Genomic DNA, 25,637 nt, shown 5'->3' with positions numbered 1-25,637 from the left:
GCCTGGTGTGACGTGGGCTGGACTGCAGGTTCCACTGGAACTTGAGCAGCGCCCTGCTGGAAGCAATTTTAATATGTAATCAAAGACATTTTGATTCCTGGCAATAGTAAGCAAATACAAAACAGTCACTGATCTCATAAGGGTGCTGAACTTAATCTTTTTTTCCATAGTTTTCCTTCAGTCTTCCACCAGTGAACTGCATGGGGACTTTGTTTCTCCTGTTTGTTGTTTTTTTTTTTTTTTTTTTTTTAATTGCATTGTATGGTGGGATACACTCAGATTTTTGTCTAAATATTATCAACTTTTTAATGAAATAAAGGGGTTGTTTTGTCTTTGTCTGGCCCTGCCCCTTAGTGTCATAAAAAAAGAAATGGTGTATTTGCCTGTGTGTCTCACTTGTTAAGGACCTGCATGGAGAAGGCTGACAGGCAGGCTGTGATGTTACTTCATGGTTTTGTCCTTCTTGTACTGATCCACAGAAGTTGATTTCTTGCAAGTCAAACATTTATATCTGGCGTAGGAGGTAATAAAGTATTGCTTGCTTTTTTTTTTTAATATAGGTTGCCTGTTTAAATCTTTTATCTAGGATTTCACTCTTTCTGTTTGAAAAATCATTGTAGGTTTGATATGCATTTTGCTGGTAGGCTTAAAGAGCTTTTACATATTTTGCTTACATTCCACTCTTTTGCTTGTGCTAATGCAGTTGTTTATGGGGTGTGGGCTACACACTGAACTTGGCTGGGAAGCTGATCCAGTTAAAAATAATCCTTTTTTATCTGGATATTAATAACTCAGATCAGCTCTGGCATCACTTGGCTGTAGTACTCTACAAATGATGGTATCAGCAAAAACAAGAGGCAGTGTTAGACAGGGAATGTTTCTAAATCAGTAATGCTATGATATTATGGCAAAAACTGTTCCTTTTATTTTTTAAGTTGGAAGGTCCTGAATGGATGCTGCCCTGAGGCTGCTTTAACTCTTCAGCTTTTTCTACTCTCTGACTTTCTAGAGGTACCTGCTAAATAGGTTTTCCACTTGGCAAGCATAACTTCTTTGTATACTCTTGTATTTATAAAACAAATTTGGAGTCGGTAACAGGCTCTCAACTGCTTGTGGCAGATAACGTTACTGGTGAAAAATATCTGGACCCCGGATGTGGTATCTAGTCAGTCTAAGTTGGTCATCATTTTTAAGTCTGAATGTGAGTATAGCAACTTGTTACACAGGACAGGTGCATTTTTCTGACCCTGTATTTATAGGTAAAGTGTAACTGTGGTGGCCTAGTCTGACATCTTTCTGATGGAAGCATTGGCTGCATGCTGGAAGACGGAGAGAAGTGGTTTGTTGTGAACTTGGCCTGAAATAGCTTGAGAACAGAGCACATGAAATGTTTGGGATCTGTTTCATCTGCTGCTTCAAAGAGACTATAAACCAGTCATTTGGGTTAATACAGAAGGTCTGTGAGATGGGTGGGCTGTTCCTCATTGGTTAATTATTTTTCTCTTGATTGCTTAAAACAAACAAGACCGAAAAGTCTTCAACATGATTATTCATCTCAGTTACATAAAAAGGCACATACAGATATCTTTTTGCCTTCTGAGTTACCTATCAATAAAATAATGTGGCTTATACATTTTGTAAAATATAATTGAAATGTTGCTCAGCATTAAACAGAGCACGTAAATAGCAGAATACACAATATAAACTTGACAATGTTCTTAAATTGCATAAGCATGTAAAATGGAAAGAGGTATTTGAGCCATCTAGTGGTTGGTATGAAATATTTTAACATGTTTTGATAGTACATAGAAAATGTAAATGATGTGGGCTTGGAAATAACATTTCTGATTTGTCTGCTTTTTAATAGCATGGCTGTAGAATGAAAATACCCCAGACATTAAACTTCAAATTTGAGGTACAATCTGTTTCAGTTTGCAGCTTTTTTCAATTTACTGTAGATTTCAGTGAAGAGAGAGATCTGATAACATAAAAATTACATTAGAAGTTAGTAGCCAAAGAATGAGATTTTGTTAGCATGAGATCTTCAGAAATTCTGAGAGTTGTTAAGAAGTTTAAGGGAAGTAATTGTAATAACATAATTTTATCTTCTTCTTACTGAAAAATGTTTGGAGGAAAAAACATGGGCTTATATTCTACCTCATCAGCTATTTATAGCAGGGATCTTGAATATATTTTGAATAGCAGGGATTAAATTAAAAAAGTAATCTTTACTGGAAAACATGTAATGGATATTTTTTGTGATAAATGTGTCCAAATAAAAGTAGCAGAGGCAACTGAAAACAGGTTTCTTAAGATGGGTTGTGTTTCTGGTAAACAGTCACAGAATCTTATGATGTTAAGAAAAAGGTTGTTTTGCAGATGAAAATTTTGTGTAATGATCCTGCTTGGTCCTGATATGCGTCAAGCTGTTCTAGCCTTTCATGTTGACTGTTGCCAATAGGAACTTGGCTGTATGTTGAACTTGATGTCATTCTGTAATACAGGCAGAAAAGTTAGTTGCTAAAGTAATGAACTTTATGTGCATCTCACCTTGAGTTATTTGTGGGAAAATACTGCATACATTGAACCACTGTAATATCTTGCAGTCCTTGTCCTCTAGGTTCAAATACAGATTAAAAGATATTTTTTACTCTTTATGAAGACGAATCTAATACACGGTCAACAAACAGTACTAATGGTGTTACATATTATTAGAGCTATAGTATTTCAGAACAGATAAATATGATCCATACTGACATTTCAGAATTTGCACTTTTACATTTGTAGTAAAGTATTACAGTCTTAAATCTTGCCCTGTTTTTTTATTGAGAAGACAATGGTAGCTTAACAGATTTTTAAGGTCAATCTCAAGTGCTTTGTAAGGCCAAATGAGAATGAGAGAAAAATGAGAAAATCAGTCACAGAACAAAGGACAGAGCATTAATGGTTGATTTGTATTTTACTGGGGTGGGGACAACCCGAAAGCTTCATGTGAGTTTGATATATTAATTACATTTGGACAAATCGCCTACATCTTGTCCTGTTGTGCCTTGAAAGTTGATTGTTATTAACCCTTAGGATCAAAATATCAGCTAGATGAATGTTCTGAATCTGTAACTTGTTTGGACTGTGAATTCTAATAGGTTTCAGAAGAGGAAAATAATTTTAGTTGTCTGGCATATTTTTGCTTGAATTTTGCAGTGTGGTGATGAAGGGTTTTTGTTATTACTGTTATTCTCAATCTTTGAGATTATCTAGCCTTGATTGCAGTTCGTAGATCTCTGAGGTGATACTGGATAGTTTGGTTAAGTTCTGTTCTACTAATGAGCCCGACCCAAACACAATAAAGGTTACGAGGTGTGTTTTGCAGGCTTCCGTGTTGTAGACGTGAAATTCTCTCTTTCTATCTTACTTTTTCATTTAAAATTACTTTTAAATCAAGGCATTATGTATGCTCAGTTTTTGAGCTTGCCTTTCCTAGTCTGTTGTTGCCAGAGCACGCTTGGAAAGGAGGAAGTACATGGGCTACGGAATTAGCGATCTTTTATCTTGATGATGTCCATGTTGTGTTTTTGTTCAATTAAACAGGAATGCGGTTTTATGGTAACATTAAAGTGTCATCTTTTATTGTTTATGTACTTCCCCCTCTACTCCCCCTGTTAACATCTTCCAGTGCTCTAATTGACGTAGTATCTGGTCATACCACAGCATTTTCTTGGAAGCTGTCCACTGCTGAAGCTATGATCCAACTGTATTCATGAAAGGATCTTTGGCATTTCCCCTGGTTGTAATTTGCATTTAGAAGATGCAAATGAAGTATAATGAAATGGTAATATTGGGTCCTGTTTCAGATGAATTGCTACTCTTTGAATTGTGTTCTGGTTACCCCTTATTTTTTAGGAGAAATTTGGTTATACCTTTTATATTTGGATTAGGTTTAAGGCATCACTATAATGCCTTCTGTGGAATTCCATAGAAATTTGACTTGTTCAAGAAGTGCGTACAAGTGGAAGAGGGAATATCTTGAACTACAGTCTTTGACAATGGAAATTGCATTTCTTGTCTGTGTGTCAGAGCTTTATGTTCTTTGGGATGTATTCTTGGTCTCTCAAAACCAGAATTAACGTGTAAGAAAAGCCTAAAAATGTGTCATAGGCAGCATGTACATGTTGTCTCTTGTAAATAATGGAATAGCTGTGCTAAATAGAAGACAACTATGCTGTGGCAAATAGAAAAGGCAATTTGTTTATTTTTACTAATTTAGGAAATTTGTAATAATTATTTGTAGAATTGGATAGTTAAACATTCATTAAACCTCCTCAGTAATGTCACTTTAGAAGCAAATCATACTTTTCTGTGAAAAGAAAATGGGGGGGAAATGGGTTTCCAGGAGGAGAATGACTTTTTTTCCCCCCCCCCCCCCTCCTCTTGTCTTCTATTTTGTTTTCTCCTTTTTTTCGCCTCTGCTCCCCTTCTGCAAAGTAGGGAACTAGAAAATAGCAATTTGAGTAACGATGAAGAAATATGCTTGTCTTAGCTTTGAAGCCCTTAAGCATATTTTCAGATTCATATAATTAATGTTCTACTTCAGACACTGAAATTAAGAGTGTGTGGCTTTGTTTACTTTTATGTGAGTATAAATTGTTGTGACGATGAAATGGTGTTTGGTTATAAAACATTTTTTATTATATTTAATTTCCCAAGACCTCTACTCTGTCATATCTTTCCCTGCTGTTGTACAAATAGAACAAAGCACATCCATTTCTCTGGTCTAATAGTACTTGAATATTATTGTTCTTACTATTCCTCAAAAAATATTTTGTGGAGAATCACTTTTTTTTATTATTACTAAATGTTCAGCTGTCTTTTCATTCCTTCTTTTTGGTTCTTCCTGTTCAAGGTGAAATTGAAATATGCTTATCTTATAATGGAAATAGAATGTCAAAGGATGAATAAAATACTGGAAACTCAATCCTGCAGCATATGGTTGTCTCTACTGGGTTTAAAATGTTGTTTCTTTTCTTTACAGAATGCTGCCTTTTTATATGGCCTTGGTTTGGTCTACTTCCATTACAATGCCTTTCAATGGTAAGTTGGATTAAGCTAACAGTATCAGTATTGTGCAGTGTTTTATTGATAGGTGAATATTTCAACTTCAGTTCCGCGTGAGTGTATAATAGTTTATTTTTTTTTTAATACAGATGTGACGTTTGAAGACATATTGTCCTGGGTTGCATTATCTGACTTACTGTAACATACCTGTGGCAACCACAGCAGTTGCTTGAAAAGGAAAGCACTGACAGGAGAAGAATTTTAGCGCTCTTTAATACAATTCAATAAGGGGGATGGAGCAGTATGACTCAACAGGTTTTTGTGAATTGTTGATATTGATTGTTTGAAAGCCTGTTTACAAAAAACTTTACTTTTCTCTTGGGGAAAAAAAGTGGCAAAGTGAGATTGTTTTCATTTAGCCTGGTATTCAGTAATTTTTACATAGCTGTATAGTGTGAAAGTTTTGGATGTGAGAAGCAGTACACTCAGACTTGAATCAGAATGTTTAAAACTGATGTAAAAATGCAGAGTTAGAAAGAGTTGTAAATTCTGACAGGGCTTTTTGGGGACTGGATGGGGCTGAATGTTGGATATGTGGCGGAGGGTTGCTTTTCAGTTGGAGTTTTGGTTTTGCTTTATCGGTGATGAGAGAAAAATGATGAATGGAGCAGACTCATCACTGGGGTTCTATTGAAAGGTCCTCAAACTTTCATTGGGGTTTATTCTTGCAGAGACACAGTTAGTGTTGTTGGAAAAAAGTCAAAAAGGTGCAGCGTTTAGGTCAGTGCTTTTTTGCACTCAGCGGATCATGCTATCTAGCACCTTCCAGTGGATGGGGCAGTAAAGTCAGGTGATTGTGAAGCCTAAGTATTAATAAATTAGAGCTTTGAATTAGTTTAGATTTTTCTTCTATGCCTTTAAGTGAGATTGTTGAGAACATCAGTATAAATTGATGCATTAATTTACGATGTCTTAACTGCACATAGAGCTTTATGTTAAGGTTGTGTAGAATAATCACATTTGCCATTTCATTCATACAACAAAGTTATGTGTAGTGTGGTACTAAGAAAGTTGTGTATCATTAGAGTATTGCGTAGAATTTTTAGAGGAAGAAAATCTAACACAGATAAAATCTTATACCTTTTTGTGTGATTTTTTGAGTTTGTTTTTAATCCCTTTGACTGCTTTCCCTTCCCTGCCCCCCCAAGTTTTCTTGGGGGCGAGAAGAGTGGGATGTGTTGTTGTGGGTGTTTAGGTATGACAGAATCGTAATAAACTTAGAGGTGATAGCAAGTCATTTGTAGTAGATACATTCTTTGTAGATCTTCATCCTCCACAGGACTTTCTTGCAGAATGCAAGGAGAATCCCGCTTCTTTCAGAGTGGAATGCTAGTCAAACTGTCTTATTTCCTGCTGCAGCTATTCCATCTATTTATGTTCACAGAGTTCAAAAATCTGTAAATTTCAGGCAGATAGAGACCTCTAGACCATTTAAGGTAGTTTAAGCTATCATGCTTCATCCTTGAACATATTTTTTTTTTAACCAGACCACTTCAGATATTCATAGATTTTAATGAGAGGTATGTACATAGCCCTCCTAAAAGGAGGGGGTAAGGAACTGTTTGAGGTTTTTTCATGTCTCATATAAACAGGGATAATGAAAAAGCAGGTGGGAATAAGGTCAGTTTTAGAATTCTTTCTCATATTTTTACATTATTTTTTGAGTTTTCCAGCTTTCATAAAAAGAAGTGTTGGATTGGCTCCAAGGCACATACGCAATTCACTGTAATTCAATATTGTACACTTCTCTATATACTAAAGCAGCATTACAGCATTATCTTAAGTACAAATCTTAGCTGATACATCATCTTATATTGATGATTTTATTTGACTATTCATATAAGAACTGAAAGTTCTCAACGTATATACAAATGCTGCAATACTGTGCTCAGACCAAACCTATTTCATGCAATTAATATAGTAACATATGACATAAGGGATTAGCTCCATAAATTGAGTCAAGTATAGTAAAATAGTTCTTACGGATCTTAAATTTTGATACTCTGTTCTTTTATACCATTTATCATCAAGCAGTAAATAAAGTGGTTGACTGATTTTTCCTTGTTGTTTCCCTGTTTCTCAAGTAGGGTAGAACACCAGTAGAATAGAGATAGCTGAGATATTCACATAACTTGAATAATTTCATGTCCCCCTTAGTTGTCTTGTAGATTGGACACTTAAACAGTTTCAGTAGTTCATCAAAGGCTACCCTTTATTTCTGTGCAATAACTGTATCCAAGTGTAGTCACTTGGATGCCAACTTTTCTCTTTTACTTCAGTAAGGATTTTGAACCTGACTAATCTGTCATTTGCCGATTTACACTGAGTCCCTCCAAGATAAAAAGATGGAGTCCAAGCTCTGAAATAGTGTTCTGAAACTGGCTCTACCACCCTCTTTGGATCCCAATGTACCAACCGTGGTGCTCCAAGGCCAGCCTGTCTGTTACCTTGTAAATTGCTGGACAGTGTGTGTGAGAAAGACACACTGTTCCTTAGAAACACCTTAAGGGAGACTGAGATCAGTCAGCCTTATTGCCCCATTTAGAACACCCTGAGGCTCCTCAGTTCAAGGATTCCTTACCAGCTATAAAGGTTAAATGTTACATAAAACCTAGTCCTTCACCATTGACACTTTTGTGGGGCACAGTCCTGCAAAAAGCTAAAGACTAATGCAAGAGATAATGCAGACCCTTTTCCTCACTTCCATCGTAGCTAAAGATGCAGACTGCTGGGAGGAAATCTGTCATCTCTGACTGGAACTTTCTGGCCCTTCTACAGCCATCCTTGCCAAAACAGAAGCACTGCCGTCATCTATTCTGTATCAAGTGATATCTAGAACCACAGCCTCTGCTTCTGGCTCCTTTAAAGTAACATCACAGCCAGCCCAGTCTGTTTGCACTGCTGCATCCTGGCCCTTCTCTAAGTTAGGGTCTTCTGTATGCTGGAATTTCTTCTGTTAGTGTAAGTTTGATTCCTTGAAACGGGGACATGGGAGTTCCGCACAAAAGCTTTTTTTCCCATCTTCAGCTCTGATTCAGAATTGGATCTTGACATCAAGAAGGCAGCTGTAGTCTTTCATTATTCTTGTCTAATTCAGGTAAAGACATTTAATGGGCAAGGCAGAGCAAGCATATAGCTCCATCTCCAACATACAAGCACGGAGCAGCCTGTCTGTGTCACATCTCTGCTGCTGCTGAATTCCACAACCCTCCAAAGGCCAAGCAGACAGCAGAAGGCAGCCCTCAGTTGTTATCTGTGGCACTGCAGGCCTCCAGACACCAGAGGATCACTTTTTTTCTAGAAGTCCTTTGAAGGCTTCAACGGAGCAGGAGCATTCTTTTCCATGTACCTCCAGGAAAACACACAAAACTTACCATCAGTTGTGAGATGGCCTTAGCAGCAATCACATTGGACCATTTACTTGAGCTGAAGGAGTCTGGTCTCCTGCTCTCTCTAGCTCTTTCATCTTTTTCCAGAAAATTAAGTTTTGCTCTTCTTGCAGTCACACTAAAATAGTAAAGCAGCTGTTTAAACTGCTTTTAAAGTGGCCAGGCCTATAGTGGAATGCAGACTTCTTTCCAGTAGTCTCATGCACCAACCTTCAGTATTGCACGCCTTATTCATTTACCCAAGAAACTGTTGTTTTGTGGTGATTGCTGTTTACCTGTGAGAGTGGGTTGCCTGTGACAGAGCGCTGCCAAGGTCTGTTCTTTGCCCTTCTTTGCTTCCTCTATCAATACTTTTTTTTTTTTTTTTTAGGGGCAAGCTGTTAGTAATACAGTAAGATTTGTTCTTGAGAGGGTTGTTTGGGGTTTTTTCCAGCAGGACCAGATCCTTCAGTTGGTTCTCAAGCTGTTTGTGTCAGTGGTTGGCAGATCCAAGGAACTGGGCTCTACCACACAAAGAGTAGTCGAGTGGGTAGTGTGGGATGTGTAGGAATGCAAACCACCTAATGGGGACCTCCTTCACTTGTGTGGGAATACTCCATCCATCATGCAGACAGCAACCACTGGACTACTTAATCAAATGCAATGTCTGCTCTGAATGCCTGCTGGTATTCAAGTAGTTTGTGCCATTGTGGAGGGCACGCAGCATTTGTTGAAATAGCTCAGTGGTTGCGGTTTGCACGAAAGGCTCTGAGGTTCACCCAACTGACAGTGACATTGCAGTGACATTGCAATTGGTAACTGGCAGTCTGTGGAGTTCCTGCTTTGGAAACACCTGCAATGGAAAATCCAGAAGGGATAAAATTTTAGAGTAGGAAAATAGCTTGCTTACCAATACTTTGTGATCGTCAAGGTGCACATCTGTTTTGGTGCTTCTTTCTGTGTTCTGTCAGAGTCCTTTCAGCTGGTCTGGTATTTGTAATTAGCTTCATAAGGAGGGGAGAATTTAAACACACATTGCGTAAATACTGCTTTGTCAAGTATTTCTCAGGTTTCAGGTGACTGGGTTTATATATGTATTTTTCAGGTATATAAAATGGGAATGTACGTGTAGACCACACATGCTAATTGTAATTAACCGTTAAGAAAGTGGTAACTAACTTTCTCTTTTGTCTTCTGATCTTTCTGTGATTGTGTATCAAACATACTTCTTGGATTGATGGAAACACATAATATCTGCTAATGCTGGAAAAAACCCCATCACAGTCAGCTGCCGTTCTAGAGAAATGTTTAAAGACACTGCTGCTCAAAATGTTTCACTGTTCAACTGTTACAGCTCTATGGACAGAGGAGTTGTATCTAAAGACTGTAGAAGTATTTCATAAAATTGCAGTGTCCTAATTACTGCTGTATACAGACATTTTGTTTACATTCAAACTATGATTATGAGTTTGAAATAGGAATTTGTCCATTATAGCAATGTGTCATTTTCAATAGTGAGGTTATGAAATCACATAAGTCTTAGAATAGGTGGTCAGAAAATGGAAAGAAGATAAAGAATAAGAAAGTTTCACTCCAGCTGCATCAAGTATTTTCCATGATATGTTAGAATAGTATTGTGTTCTTTTATTTTGTAGGTTTATTCTGATTTTCATGTTTTTTTATTTGAAATGTATGAGTATTAACTTTCGAAAAAAATTAAAGTTAAAGTTAAAAAAGCCTTAGCAAGGCTTGTGACACTGTCTCCCATAACATCCTCATTAGGAAGCTGAGGAAGTATGGGCTAGATGAGGTGACAGTGAGGTGGACCGAGAGCTGGCTGAGTGACAGAACTCAGAGGGTTGTGATCAGCGGCAGAGTCCAGTTGGAGGCCTGTAACGAGTGGTGTCCCTCAGGGGTCAATACTTAGACCAATTTTGTTCAATATATTCATTAATGACCTAGATGAGGGGACAGAGTGTATCCTCAGCAAGTTTGCTGATGATACCAAGCTGGGAGGGGTGGCCGACACTCCAGAGGGCCGTGCTGCCATCCAGCGTGACCTGGACAGGCTGGAGAGCTGGGCAGAGAAGAACCTAATGAGGTTCAACAAAAGCAAGTGTAGGGTCCTGCACCTGGGAAGGAAGAATGCCAAACACCAGTATAGGTTAGGGGCGGACATGCTGGGAAGCAGCTCTGAGGAGAAGGACCTGGGGGTCCTGGTAGACAGCAAATTATCCATGAGCCAGCAGTGTGCCCTTGTGACCAAGAAGGCCAATGGCATCCTGGGCTGCATAGGGAAGACTGTGGCCAGTAGGTCGAGGGAGGTCATTCTCCCCCTCTACTCTGCACTGGTGAGGCCACAAGTGGAGTACTGTGTCCAGTTTTGGGCTCCCCAGTTCAAGAGGGACAGGGAACTACTGGAGCGAGTCCAGCGTAGGGCAACCAAGATGATTATGGGACTGGAGCACCTCCCTTATGAGGAAAGGCTGAAAGAGCTGGGACTCTTTAGCCTGGAGAAGAGAAGGCTGAGGGGGGACCTGATTAATGTTTACAAGTATCTAAAGGGTGGGTTTAAGGAGGACGGAGCCAGGCTCTTTTCAATGGTTCCCAGCGACAGGACAAGGGGCAATGGGCACAAGCTAGAACATAGGAAGTTCCGTTCAAATACACGGAAAAACTTCTTTACAGTGAGGGTGACAGAGCACTGGAAGAGGCTGCCCAGGGAGGGTGTGGAGTCCCCTTCTCTGGAGATTTTCAAGACCCGCCTGGATGCAGCCCTGAGGGATGTGCTCTAGGCAATCCTGCTTTAGCAGGGGAGTTGGACTAGATGATCTCTAGAGGTCCCTTCCAACTCTGAAGATTCCATGATTCCGTGAATAGTTAAATCAATGCTATTTTATATTCTTTTAGCCTAGGCTGATTTTATTCACAGTCTATCCAAGTAAAACCTTCCAATAAAAGTCTTATGAGAGTTCACTAAATGTTTAATACAGTCTTCTATTAATTATTATTCAGCTGCTTTCTTCACTTTCATAATGGTAGGCATTGTTGTATAGATGAGTGGGTGGAAAGATAGCTGCAGTATTGATTTTAGAAGTCTTGATTTCAAGATGATAGATTCATGTCATTTTTATTTTTCTTGAATTACCGTAGCAGTGCTGTGCAAAATGTAAGCCCAGAGGTGCTTTTCATTCTCTGTAGTGTCTGTTTTCCAGTCCTGCTTTTCCATTTTCGAGTGTTAGATAGCCTTTCCTGACTGTTAGTGGAAAAGCTCCCATTCTTAGAGAAAACTCGTATTTAATTTAAATAAATTCTAGTAGACTCAGCCAAAGTTGTTTCTTACCAAGCAGTTGGTCAGTATCTTCAGAGAATAACCCAAAAGTTGTCTCCTGCTGAATTTAGACTACTGTCATTTATTTCCGCAGTATGAGAGCTCCCAGCCCTTCATTTGATGATTTATCCTTTGGACAAATGTATGTTTAGTCTGCTGAAGGATTAAAATGAAAAGCTGTGTCTGTGCACAAAGGCCAGTTAATTAGTGGTGGAGACTGACAACCTATTTGAGGAAGGCTGTGTGCCATCATCTCTGAAGGAAGTTGTTAGCCTCTTAAGCCAAGTCCTGCTTTGTATGTGACGGATCATCAAGCTATTAGCTTATATCTGCTCTTCCGGTTTTGGTCAAACTGTAAGAGAGCTTTGAGGGAAAACATCTGACTAACTTAGATGCATTGGATCCTCTAGACCCATACTGTTCTGGGTGTAGGCTTGGGCAGAGGATGTAAATGGGATTAGTGATGTTTCAGAGCAAACATCTGTACAAGATCTGTACAAGAATCGAGTGGCTCCTCCTGTATCCAGAAGGCTCAACTTGGGCAAACAGATGGCCCAAGAAAGACTGCAGTTATCAGCGTTGGGCCACATTCTTTCTCATTTCCCTTTACTAGTTCAACACGTGCTCTTACTTTCCACTTCTTTTCACGTCCACTTCCTTCTGTATTGTACCAACCTGTACCAAGCCCTAGTGTCATCTGCGTTGGATGTTACTGAGCGCCTACAACTTAAATGGATGTCAGTGATGTTGCAGTTGTTTTGCTATTGATGTAGTAAGGGACTTAGTCTGGAGCTCTGGGCACGGCACTGGGAAACAGGCAGCCCCAAAATAAAACTAAAGTTTTTACTGTAGTCCATGTTCTTGATGTTTCCTATAATCTTGAGTGCATTGCTATTTTGTTTAAATGTTTCCCATAGGCAAAATTAGATCAATGTTAATTCGGTTATGGTGTAGAATTGCTTGTCGGTCTGTAAGAGTTAATAAGGAAATGTGTTTTCAGAGTGTTTTATTCTATGAAAATTCTACTGACTATTTAAAAATCAGGTTATAGTTACCAAATTACGTGTGAACATCTACCACTGGTAGAAATTGTTGAAAATGCTGCCTTTCAGATCACTTTGTGAAATTTTGATGATGCCCTTTTTCACAGAAGTAGTGGAAGTAATTTGTATTTGTTGTTATTGGTGATTGTCATCCTGGAAAAAGTGCAAATTGCATAATCAATATAGAATTAACGCTAGACTTAAGTAAGATGCAGGACAATATTTTGAGTGGAGAAGATAAAATATCTGATTTTTAGTTACGAAAGCTCCTTTGGGAAATATTTGGTGTGTTCTTAGGACATTTCGCCTTAATTTACTGATGTAATTATGCTTCATTACAAGTTTAAATATATGGTACCTTTCAGAATTCTCTTAGTTTTCATTAGGGCATCCAAGGATACAGAATTTAAGCTGCAAGCAAGACAATGACCTGGGAGTTCCCTAGCATTTTGAATGCATATGGATTCATTCTTAAATGTAAATCCATCACATATTAGAAACTGAAAGAAAATTTTTAAGTGGAGAGTCTTTCACCAAATTCTCTACCAGTCTGTCCATTCCATTGCCAAATCAATGCAAAGGATGGGAGCAATCAATACTCCCTGACTACGCTCCTTTGAAATTTTTAACCTATCAAGGAAATAATGCCTTTAAAGCATCTCTGCTTTTCCTCCCAAAACCATTGGTTTATAGGAGAGATCAAATACAACTGAAATGTATGCTAGAATGTTATTATTTAGCATTTAGCATGGTAACTCTTAAGTGTCTTAAAAATCTCTGTACCCTTTGACTTGGTTTATTGGATATATTTTTCCAAGCATCCATCAAAGTGGTTTGAAAAGCATGCCATTGCATCCTGCATAGATTATGTCTATGGGAATGATGTCTTGTCCTACTGATTTTCTTCCTCCTTGTACATTTTGGGCTTGTCTTCATTGGAAAATTGTGTTGGGTTGCAACATTATCTCAAAGACTTGTGTTAACTACTAATGTTGAACCTGACTCCACAAGCAGCTTAGACAAGGACGAGTGGTGTTCCCATGTTGTCTGTACGGAGATAAACCTTACACAAACCTCGTAGGGCCTGTCTGTGACTAGCAGGTTCTGTGCCAAACATAACACAGTCTTTTCATATTGTCCACTGATGATAATTCTACTGTTTTTTAAGTGCTGTGCTTCTCTGAAAGACCTGGGGTAGGCAACATGCTTGTTCTTTTGAATGAATGACAGTATACATTCAAACTAAATTTCAAAACTGTCCTTAAAAGTCAGTTGTTATAGTTGAGGCTTTGTTTAACTCTGTTGCTCAGCTGTGGCAATGAATAATGTTTCCTGTTCAGTAAGCAAGAGACTATAAAAATATTATTGTCTCTTACAGTTTCTCTTAAGCTTTTTTTAAGAAGTCCACTTTTCAGTGATCCTTGCCAATAAGACATGACATAGCGGAAGTACAGAAATACTGAATTCTGGCCAAGCTAGCTAAAATGTGAAGCTCACAAAATGTATGAGAGAATGGTCACAATCTCCCATGTGGTAGAGAACCACTATGTCTTTATTCCTGATTTTTGTCTTCTCTTTGGTGGGGACCGTAGACACTATTTTTCTTCCATTTTAGAACTTAGGGTGCTCTCTTTGAACAAGATACAAATAATGGATTTCAAATGCCAGTGGCTAATATAGCGGGTACCATATTAGAGTTAAGACAAGAAATGCAAATATACAATCGTAAGATCTGTCCTTTGGCAGAACAAAAGCATAGCTTAAAATATGAGCTGATATTTAGTGATCAGTCCAGTCTTTGGCCTTCCGGTTTGAGTGGTGGTCTTGTAGATGATAATGAGCATACTGTTATGAGACATAGATCCTTGTTTGTACTGAGCTGTGTCATTCATCACCACCCGTACTATCCCAGGGAAGTTTAGATGAGAGCTGAGAGACCACTTAGTTGGTGCAAGTTTGTCCCTTTTGTGCTTCACTTGCTCATTTTCCTTGTGTTAGCAGAAAAGTTAGGGTACCAGGTAAGGAGAGCCTTTCTGAAGGATTGTAATACAGGAAGCTCCAGTTCCACAATAAAAAAGTAATGTTTTTTTAAGCCCTTCTGCCCTTAAGTTGTATTTAAACAAGTCAGATAATGCTTTACGTACAAACGGCTTTGGATTGTTTAGAAGTTCTGTGCCTTTGGTTTGCTTTGCCATCAAGAATGAGAAGAGCCTGTAAGAATTTTAGGGCAGAAGTGGTTTTGCTGATGGATTAAAAAATGATTGCTTATGTGTTTTGTGAATAAAGAAGTCTGAGAAAATATTTATTGAATTTCACATTGCAACTGCTAACCTTTTGTCCTCCTAAATAATACTACGCTTGGAGAGCAGGAACGAAATCAATTTGCCTAAACATTAGGTGATTTTAGGCACTGTGGTAATTCCTGTCCAGTGTCCCCGTGCTGCCCCACAGTGGGTATGATTCTCCCCATAGGCTTGGCTGTCATCTGCCTGCTCAGCGTTGATCTCTGGGGTTGCCTAGGGCAGCAGATGGGACTGGGCTCCCTGCCTGAGGTGCTTCAATCCTACCCTAAGTGAGACTTGATTCTGATTTCTGTCATTGTATGAGCAGTGATGTATGTGAAGGTATTTTGTTTCAACCTGTCATTGGATTTCAGGCGAGATAACACAATGAGCCTTAGCTTCTTTTCTCAGTTCCTCTGTGAATTTAAATCCATTATCTATTAGCTGCATTTCAGCTGTCCTAATTTTATGCAGTTGGCCGGAGAGGCAAACAGGCCTGTTCAGAGTCACGTTTTTTCTACCCGAAGGTACTGTTGTTACGTAGCATTTTTGTTTTATCTGGTACAGTGCCATCATGAACAGAGGCATGTGTAGAGAGGTTTTAAAGGTAAGGAAATAGAATAAGAGACATCTTCACCTATCGTGGGAATTTAAAAAGCAAGTTACAGTGGGAGGAGGTGGCAGGCATTCATATATGTGTTTTTCTGGAGGTAGTTGAGTTACTGGAAGGTAATGGAGCAATAGGTATTAGTTGAGTCCTACACAGTGCTGGTGCTAAGAAAGGGAGGGACAAAGTGGAAAGTGGAGCAGGTTGGTGCAGTGGAAGGAGATGTGCATGATCTCCCCTTCTGGGCCTCCTGTTCTGCTACTGCTCTCGGGGGTCTACACTACCTGGAGTCAAAAGCAACCTGGCAGTTAGTTGTGACATGAATGATCAGTGTGTTGTTCTAAAGTTTCACTAATTTTGTTACTAATTCCTGAGTCATCCTTTCTGAAATAGCAGATATGTTATTGTATTTCACGCAGCAGATTAGTTTCTCTAAATTAACAGAGAAGATTAGAATTTCAAGTATACCAGGATATCTGGATTACAAAGTTACCGAGTCCTTGAAGAATCAAAAGCTATGCACCAAAAGCATTGCATATAAACCATTATTTTGATTGTTCTTCTGTAACAGTGCTTTCTGATCCACTTTCTGCAAGTCATATAAATAACATTGATTATAAAGTAATACTTCAGTAAAAAAATAATTTTTTAATCTGTGTTGGTTTTTTTTTTTCAGGGCAATTAAAGCATTTCAGGAGGCGCTTTATGTTGATCCCAGCTTTTGTCGAGCCAAGGAAATTCATTTGCGACTTGGGCTTATGTTCAAAGTGAACACAGACTATGAGTCTAGTTTAAAGGTAGGTTTAAGTCCTTTCAAATTGAATTAACATCTGTTGCAGGTTGTGTTGCACCTTAAAACTGCAAGGAATGCATAAGCGTGTAGCAGTTAAATCCTACCTGCTTTAGAAATAGAAGTGCTTCAGTATGAATTATCTTAGTCTAAAGACAGAGTAAGGGTAAGATCTGAGGTATGCTAGGTGCTAGAAATACTCGTAAAAGCCCAGCAAAATTATAAATGAGCACTGATACTCCAGCAGATCAAAAATTTGGTGTAGGGCTCTTGTTAAAATAGTACATTTTGGGAGGAGGCTGAGGATGTACAGGAAGATCAAGGCAAAAGAAAAGAAAAATTAGCAGCTTGGATTTCTCAATGTTCGTTCTTCCCCACCCTGAGCTGCACTATTGTAAACTGCAGGTTCTTAAAAATCATTAAAAATAGAGAGCTTTTATGCAAAATAATGTTCTCCTATCATTTTTTTTATGCCATTTCTACTTTTCTAGCAGTTAATCATTCTTTTACTTCCTGGTTTGAGAGTCAGCTTCTAAGGCAACAATTTCTGGCTAATCAGTTAGAAATGGCTTGTGTTAATACAGTACTTTGGGGTTTTTTTCTGTACTCATTTAAATTTTTTTGACTGCTTGTATTCTTTTTTGGTCTTCGACTGTAATCTGGCATTTTATCTCCCTCCATGCAACATGTTTGCCCATTTTTTTCCTCCTTCCATTTCCTACTCTATAACTGTGTTCTTTCCTTCCTGACCTCTAGATTTTGGTATGTGTATCTTGGAAAAAGGAAGTGTTCTTTATTGGAGTTCCATGTTATGTTGTGAAATACGCCTGCAGGGTTGAGAATTTTGAACTTTATAGTTAAGTGTAATTTATAAACGTGTTTCTGCATATTAATGTCTTCTAAAACGACTGAAAACATTAAATGTTTTGTTTTCAAGAATCCCGTGGCTTCCTCTTCCTGGCAGATTGTTTTTCTGGAAGCTCTATTTGTGAGGCTATCAGAATTGCATTGTCCAAGATTTGGGAGAGTAGAGTGTTATGCTCAATTTTCCTTTCAGTATTTGTACTAATGGGAAGCACTTCTCTCGTCAGGCTTCCTTTTTTCACCGGGAGTCCAAGCTTTCAGCTACAGAGACCAGTGGAGTTGGAAATTGTGATTAGAGGGGATGATACTGCATTAAGAGTAGGAAAGATTCAGTACAATGAATGGCAAAAGAGAGCAAGAGGAGGGAGAGGTAGTTCACTGTGTTGAGAAAGAGATTATGTGGGAGTTTGGGTGGTCCTATTTCCTTGTACTTTGGCACAGATTTAGTATTGGCTGTCATGATACGCAGGGAATAAAAGAAGTGCTGAAGAAGTACAGTTTGGTTTTATTTTTAAAAAGGTCTTAGGGATAAAACATAAGAGTAAATTTACAAGGAGATAGTAAACTGGTAATCAAGTAGTGGAAGGAACTTCTGCATTTTAATTTGTAGTAGAAGAAATTGATCAATAATCTTTTCCTGCTGTGCCATGAAACATGTAATTTTATCACCGAATCAGGTATTTAAATAGATGAGAATTCAATCTAAACAATTGACTGTTTTTAATCTTCACAACTTTGCAAAATAAAAAGTGCACTGATCACAAGAATTTTGCATATACAGTGCTTCTGGTTTTCAGTACACCATCTAGGAATGGGAAAAGCACCAAAGTAGTATTTTGAAAATAGAAAGAAAGTAATCTTTTTTTTGTAACACAGAATTATCATGGTTCCGTTGCTTTTATGTTGCAGTATGACTAAGTCACTTAAGAAAACAAATGGTAGCAGCAAAAACAGCTTACCCTGGGGCAGAGCGAAGATCTTCAAAAGGATGATGAAATAAACAGGGGGAGGTGTGGGGTTGCATTGATAGTTTCACATTGTCCTTAAGTCAATATAACTGCACGTTGTTGCTAAAAGATTGCCTCATTTTCCACCTTGCAATCCTGATGGCGTTGTTTGGCATCTTCTGCTGCATTGGATCGAGTGATTTTTCCATTTGCAGACTGAGGTGGAGCCAGAAGTCTGAACCAGCTCAATTTGAGGTTGCCCAGTTGCTAGATCCAATGCAAGGTAGATGGCAGGAGTGTGTGAATGAGAAAGGAGTGGGGAGAGCCATGTTACCCCCTCCTGCTACAAAACCTAACACGAAGCTGTGCTCTGGAGTTATCAACTGAAACATGTAAGGTCGAGTTTCTGGTTTGCTTCCTTTGCTATGGAGGTTGCAATCCTTAGCAGAGAATCCACAACAGTGAGGAGCGAGAAAGAACAGACCGAGTGGAGCAATCCACTTGGTCTTGAACAGTTTCAGCTGTTTTCAGCTCAGCTTTGGATTTAATGTATAGTCCTGAGACTGATTCACTTGAAAACACAGCATTACTGATTGAAACATAGCAGTTTATATATCAGAATATATCAATTGAGGAGCAGACTAAGTGGAACAAGCAGGGCAATAGCTTCTTTAAAAGCCTATCTGATTGATCCCTGAGTTGAGGTTTAAAAAAAGACCCTCAAGCCAGAACTCTGTGAGTGATAAGAATGTGAGAGGCAAGTCAGAAAATACTTAGTGAAGAGAACAAAATAAAGTGCCAGTGCAGTAGTTACGCATGAGCATGGGGAGAATAAAATGAGGAAGAGATGATGAAAGAATGCGAAAGGATGTTTTCACAGAATGTCTGTCTCGTTCTCCGAGACTGAATGTCTCATCTTTTCACAGAAGATAAGTAACCCAAAGTAATGAAAAAGAAGTAATGTAAAGACCCAGTTGTCTTGTTGTGCCCCTTTTTTTTTTTTTTTTTTGTGGACCTTGTTAAAAGGATTTTAGAGGGTGGTTATGGGGCTTAGGATCCAGCTTGGCAGTGACTGGCCTTGTGCACAGACCCTTTCTCTGGGGCTCTGTGTAACATAAGCCATAGCCCAGTTTGAGCTTCCCATTGCACACTGAGGCAGCAAGTGGAAGTAACTTTTCATCTGATACTCACTTGTGACTGTTCTGGATTTCACAGATTGTACCAACGTTGCATTAATGTACTTTGAAATATCATAATATTTTTGATGGTATTTAAACATTCATGTTAAGTCTGTAATTGCTAAGAATAAACCATTGCCAACAGATGAGTCATTGTCAGTAAGAGTCTTCAGGCAAAGGGGGAAAATGGGAGTCTGAAGGTCATATATTCCACGTTTTTAACAATTTTAGACCATTAACATAAATCACCTATATTTTATATAAGCAATTTAAGCAAAAATTTAATTTTTACTATTTTAAGATGTTGATGATTAAGGTAATTACTAGAGTGCTGTTTAACAAGCATAAAATCAACTCTCGGTGTTTTTTCAAAAGCAATTACTGCTTTTGCATGTTTTTAACATTGCTGCAGTTAAGGCTTGCAAATTACTATGAGAACCTTTGGCTGCTCCATTATCCCATTGCCATAAACTCTGGCAAGAACACCAGTGTTGTTGAAAATTACTTGGCCTTCAGGCTTACATTAAGAGGAAACAAACAAACAAAAAAAAGCAGCCCCTTCTGGTTGAAAAGAAGGCAGACCTTGTGTAACCTGACAGTTTGGGCAGTGTTACCTTCAGTGGTGATACGTGAAAGCTGAATTTGCCCCATTTGTCAGAAAAGTGCAATTCCAAAAATCAACTGGCAATGACTTGGGAGGGAGAAGGGGGGAGATTTTATTGATTACTATAGCAGCAACATACTATTAAGGCTTACCTCACAGTCCTAACTTTTTCTCACTTTACTATGTGTTCTGCTCCCGCTTCCTGTTTGCCATTTCCTATAAACAATACTAGGAGTCCTGTGTTTGATAGTGTTAGCTCTGGTGGCACCGTGATAATCTGAAAGGAAAATAAAGAAATATCTCTAGGAATATAATATATATTTTTATTGGTTTGGTAAATGATGTTGGAAAAATGTTTAAGCTTCTGAGCACGTGCCACGTTATTTCTGGTTTGTTGCTTGCTATCCTAGTCATTTTCCTATTTATTGAATATATTTTTTCAGTTTTAGCCTCCTTTCTCAAACACGTGTGTAATCATCGTGTCTTGTGCATGTGTCTCAGTTCTTCTCTTAAGTACTTTTGAATCTTAAATAAATTCTAGCCATTAAGTCAGAATGAAAGAGATTTTGAAGAGAACATTCCTGTGCAACGTGTTGCCCCAGACCCATTTGAGCTCTGCAAGTTGAGGACAAGGTGATCTGGTTGGCTTAGCCCACAACAGAGGTGCCAAATGACTCATCATGGGTCTGGTCTGTTGGGACATGAACAATTCCTATGAAGGGACCTGTCCCATCCACACAGGAGTTGCTGTGCATCAGGCAACCCCGATGCCTCTTGCCCAGCTGGAAGCTGAACATAGAGCTGGGTAGAGCATGAAGGGGGAGCTGGGTGTGTTGTGTGGGGCCATTGATATGCATGAAAGAGAAGCTGAGGAAGAAAAGAAAAATTACAGCTTTGGTATTATTTATTTTAATAGTAGGGTTGCATTGGAAAGGGGCGGCTATGGGAAACCAATCTTCCATCTGGTTGCTCATTCTGCTTGGTGGTGTTGAAGTATCATAGTGTGCTTTTGGTGGGGAGTTAGGGCTACCACCCTGAAAGCCCTTTGAATGTAAAATTCAGTTCACTTCCATTGTTTGCTGACTGACTACTTAAAGCGGAAAAAAAAGAAATCTTGGTTTTTCATATCTATTAGAATGATAACATTGAGGTAACAGTGGGTGGGTGGGAAATTTTCTGTGGGTTTGGTTTTATGAGGGGGTATTTTGTTTGGGGTGGGTTTTTTTGGTGATGTATTGGTTTTTTGGGGTTTTTGTTGGTTTGGGGTTTTTTGTTTGGTTTTTTGTGTTTGTTTGGTTTTTTTTGGTTTTTTGGTGTTTTTTTTTGTAATGGATGGTCAGTGGGGACTCTGGACACAAGCAGGTTATTTTATCGCAAACCAAGCTGTGTTGTCCTTAAGGAATTTTGTTTGGTTTTTGGGTATTGCAGATGCATTCTGTACACAGTAACAAAAAACCTTTAGAAGTGTGAGAACTAAATTACTTACAGTTTCAATTATCTGCCTTTTAGTAGAAATACTGATTCTGCCTTTCACTTTTAGAAATTTTTGCTCCTTTTTTACACACAAAACAGCTATTCCGTAGTAGTTTGCTTCAGGCCTGTGCTTTGATCTTGCCCATAAATCATCAATTTAAATACAATTTTAATTTTTTAATTATTTTCCTAAACATTCTCATTTGTTAGTAACGTTAAGACATACTGCTTATATTAGGATAAGAAAAAGACTGTGAAAGAACTAGAATTTATTGGGGAAATATGCATGAATTACATGAATATGCATGAAATATAAAAAAAATAAATAGCGATATACAGATGAACAGCTTGAAGTACTTATTTTTAGTCAGACACTCTTCCATCACTTACTCAAATAATTCTCCTGTCGATACATATATCTTTATGAAAGATATTTTTAACTTCTGCAGCTTTTGTATGCCAACATCTAGCTGTTATAGACATATAGTTTGGGGGTTTCATGTTCTTTTTCTCAGTAATAAATAAAAATGTAATTATGAAAGTGAAAATTTGTGTTTTCAAGCCTTCAAGTGCCGTTTCACAACCGAGTTATCTTTCATAGGTGCTTAGATTAGTAAATTTTCATCTTAAACATGTTAAACTGAAACCTTAGGTGTTTATTTTTAAGTATTAAAGAAAAAATAACTAATCAAAATGCATAGTTATGAGAAGTTTTAATTTCTTATGTCTATTTTTATGTCTGTAATTCTACCAGAAACTAGTCAGTGACATTTTTAGGTAAAAAACAAAACAAAGGGCTTTAGCTATTACAAAGCGTATATCCAAGATTTCAAGCATTTCACCTAAAAAGCATTTTTTAGAAAGCAAGATGAAATGAGTCCAAAGATTATTTAAATAAAAAAGTGGATGGAAGACAGCATTTGGGAATTAAATTGTTTTCTAAGTCTTTGTAGTTTGCATATGCTGGAGAGACATATATTAAAGTTTTTTAACACAGCACGGCACTATTATCAAACTGCATGAGAGTTATTAGTGCAAGTGGTTTTCACAGTGGGTCATGGTATCACAATGTCTGGCCTACAGTGTTTTCTTTTGTTCTCTTGCACTCAGTTTTGCTTGAGTTTTTGAGTCATTTTGGAGTATTCCTTTAAAAGAAGACTGTAGGTGTATTTTAGAAATGTCATGATTACAAAGAGGAGTAAATGCTAAAGTTGAATTTGACATGCTGTGTGGCATCTTCTGTCATTTTGGGGGGGGGGGGGGGAAGAACAAACCATGCGAAGAGAAATAGTTTAGCGTTCAAGCTAGTGAGTATTGGTGCTGGTACACTTAACATCATTTGTGGACCTTCTCCTCGTGAGAGGTATCTTGGTCCATTTATTGGCTGTAACTGCAAGGCTGGCATTTGGGGCACACAGTAACAGCTAGCTATGCGTACTGGCTACGTAGCCACAGGTACCCAGCAAGGATTATGCTGTGCTTTGGGTTCTGGGTGTGCGGGCTGGAGGCAGGGCGCTGCAGGTCCCAAAGCCACCCCAGCTCGCGGTGGTGCAGCTCCCTGCTGATGCTGGGGCGTGCAGCAGCGGGGACAAGCTTCCGGTCACCCCCTTCCCCTATGGCACTTTGCTGCTGCTGGCAGCCCTTCGGGCTGCTAACACAGGAATTCTGATGTAGCACAAATACGTGCAAATGTGCAGGCAACGCGAGTATTGTGACAATCACTGTGGTGCGCTACATAAGATGTTGGCCAGCAAATTCGAATTCAGCCTTCTTCTGGCTAGTGCAAATACAGCTTTTCTGATCTTAGTGTTTGAAAAGAATTTTTCACTTACAGCTAGTCAAAACAAGAGATTCTTCTGAACATACTGCTGTTATTCAGTTTTTGTCTATGAGTGGCCTTTGTTTCTTCTGTCCTCGAGCAGCCGCCTTCTGCCCTGTCTGTGTAACAGTTTTCCTCAGTCTTGAGGGTTTTGTTTTTTGGTTTGTTTTTTTTTTTTTTGTTTTTTTTTTTTTTTAATGTTGGGCAAAAGTAACTGAGTGTTTACACTACACAAACCTTCATCTTAGGAGGTGAATCTGTTCTGCGTTCAGAAGAGGCTGCAGAGCCAGAGCAATGATCTGAGGTAGCCGCACATAGAGCGCGTCCTCTCCTGACCCTCTCTTCCCCCCCTGGCCCCACGCAGGCCTGGCAAATGGAGGCCTGGCGCTCTGCCACCGGCGGGTTACGCAAGGCCTTCTCTGCCCTACTTCTCTGAACAAAGGCTGCTCTGAGGAACACAGCCATCACACCTAGGTCACATAGGCAGGAACAGCCATCTCCTGACAGAATTTTACTGAGTCATGATGGAGATTTCCTTCATGGTAAGTCTGTGAGGGTTTGTCAGGTTTCAAACGATGGCTTGCCTTGCTCGCTGAATAAATGTGGAACGGGGAGCTATTAAACTTGCTAATGGCATCCTCGAGAGGAGGAGGGAGTAGAGTCACTATTTTGAGCTCTCAGGCTTGGATGTAAACACAGACGGTGATGAAAATCTTGGACTAAGAGGAAAACCGTTCTTTTTTGTGTTGGTCATTTATTGACTAAATAAACGACAAAAAACTGGGTACTTGCCTCTCAAATTGTAAAGGTCTAATTTGTTAGGAGAACTGGTGTTAGTCCTAGTAGTGAAAACACGTTAAATTGCCTAAATCGGCATCAGATTACTGTTATTTTACTACCAGACCTAATGCTTTCATCAGTTCTGTTTATAAGCAATCCACCGTACTTCTGATCCTTGGAAAGGTTACCTTCGAAATTGTTTCCACAATCAGAGGCAAGTCAAGGACTCCAGAGGAGACAAAACAGGCTGTAGATAATTGTGTAATTACAGATGGCTACAAATCAAGGTATATTATGACTTGGGCTGCAGCTCGTGAAGAGAGCCTGTTACTTTTTAACATTCAGAACACTGCCTTCTAGGTAAATCCTCTTACTGGGGATTTGAATTTCTATAGACTGCTGTCTGCCTTGAGGTATTGTATGCTGTCTCTGAACTGCAGCGGCCTCTCCTGCATAATAACTATTTCACACAGCAGTAGCCAGCTTCAGTACTGCAATATTTGAGAGAGGTGCAGATGTTTGCTGGCCGCTTCTGTTTGTTGCAGAAATGGAAGCTGGAAATGATTACTGTTTTTTTTTTATTATTATTTTTTGGTGCTGGTAATTGTGATCAGTGGATCTGCTTTTGGCTGATGAGGTTTATGTTAGAATGCATGCATGTTTTTTTTTCTGTCTGATTTTGAATACTTAACGGGGAGCTATGTATTATTTATCTGGCAAGAGGTGTAGGTTTGCTTGTATATGTGCATTTCTAAGGTTCTTGGTTTGAAAGGTTCCGAGTTTTCTGTGTATTGCTTTGCGATAATTGTTTAGTGCAAATGGTTTATTTTGCTGTAGTTACGGGCTTCAGTTTACCAATTTCTTTACTGTTTGTGGCTTAGTGAATAGTGCAAGCAGAAATTTACTATACTTAGAAAATTTTCATAATGTGGATTTTGAAATTTGAAAGTCAGCTAATGTAGCAGTAAGAATTTAAATTTTTAGGAGGCATTGCTGAGAATATTCCTGCTTTTTTTTACTGTACTGCACTGATACTGCTGACATATTTAAATATTAAAATGGTTAGATTTTCTTATATGGTTGTCTGCTTTATCTCAGTGAGTCTCACTGCAATAACCCTTCTGAAAAGCTACTACAGAACAGCTGTCAATCGTTTCTCTTTAGATCTGCTTATTTCTTATAATAACATTGCTAGGTGAGCGCAAATCTGTGCCTTTCTGTTTTGTCTTTTCATATTAATTGTTGGTGACAGTGCAAGATGACACATCTGTGCAAAAAGGATTTTGTACCATTTAGATCGGTATGCTCAATGTACAGGCCAAAGTATACAGGTCTGTTCCGTTTTTTCTTTTGTCAGGCAAAGTGCAATATAAAGTAGAGCATTTTATTTTTATTTAGTCTTTAAGTTGCCTGCTTAGTAGAATCACTATGGTAACCGA

General features: G+C 38.6%; 1 protein-coding gene across 9 annotated transcripts in view; it reads left to right on the top strand.

The window, feature by feature from the left end:
* KDM6A (lysine demethylase 6A) overlaps positions 1 to 25,637 on the top strand; it is a 160,749-nt gene that overhangs the window by 71,501 nt on the left and 63,611 nt on the right. For all 9 annotated transcript variants that reach the window (XM_074603343.1, XM_074603316.1, XM_074603325.1 and 6 more), the window contains exons 5-6: positions 5,030 to 5,088; positions 16,420 to 16,540. In XM_074603343.1, the coding sequence (XP_074459444.1) occupies positions 5,030 to 5,088; positions 16,420 to 16,540 (180 nt within the window). The remainder of the gene's footprint in view (positions 1 to 5,029; positions 5,089 to 16,419; positions 16,541 to 25,637) is intronic.

The sequence above is a fragment of the Larus michahellis genome, chromosome 1 (assembly GCF_964199755.1).
Source record: "Larus michahellis chromosome 1, bLarMic1.1, whole genome shotgun sequence".
Taxonomy (NCBI): domain Eukaryota; kingdom Metazoa; phylum Chordata; class Aves; order Charadriiformes; family Laridae; genus Larus; species Larus michahellis.
The sequence above is the reverse complement of the archived record's forward strand: the minus strand, read 5'-3'. Positions and strand labels throughout refer to the sequence as shown.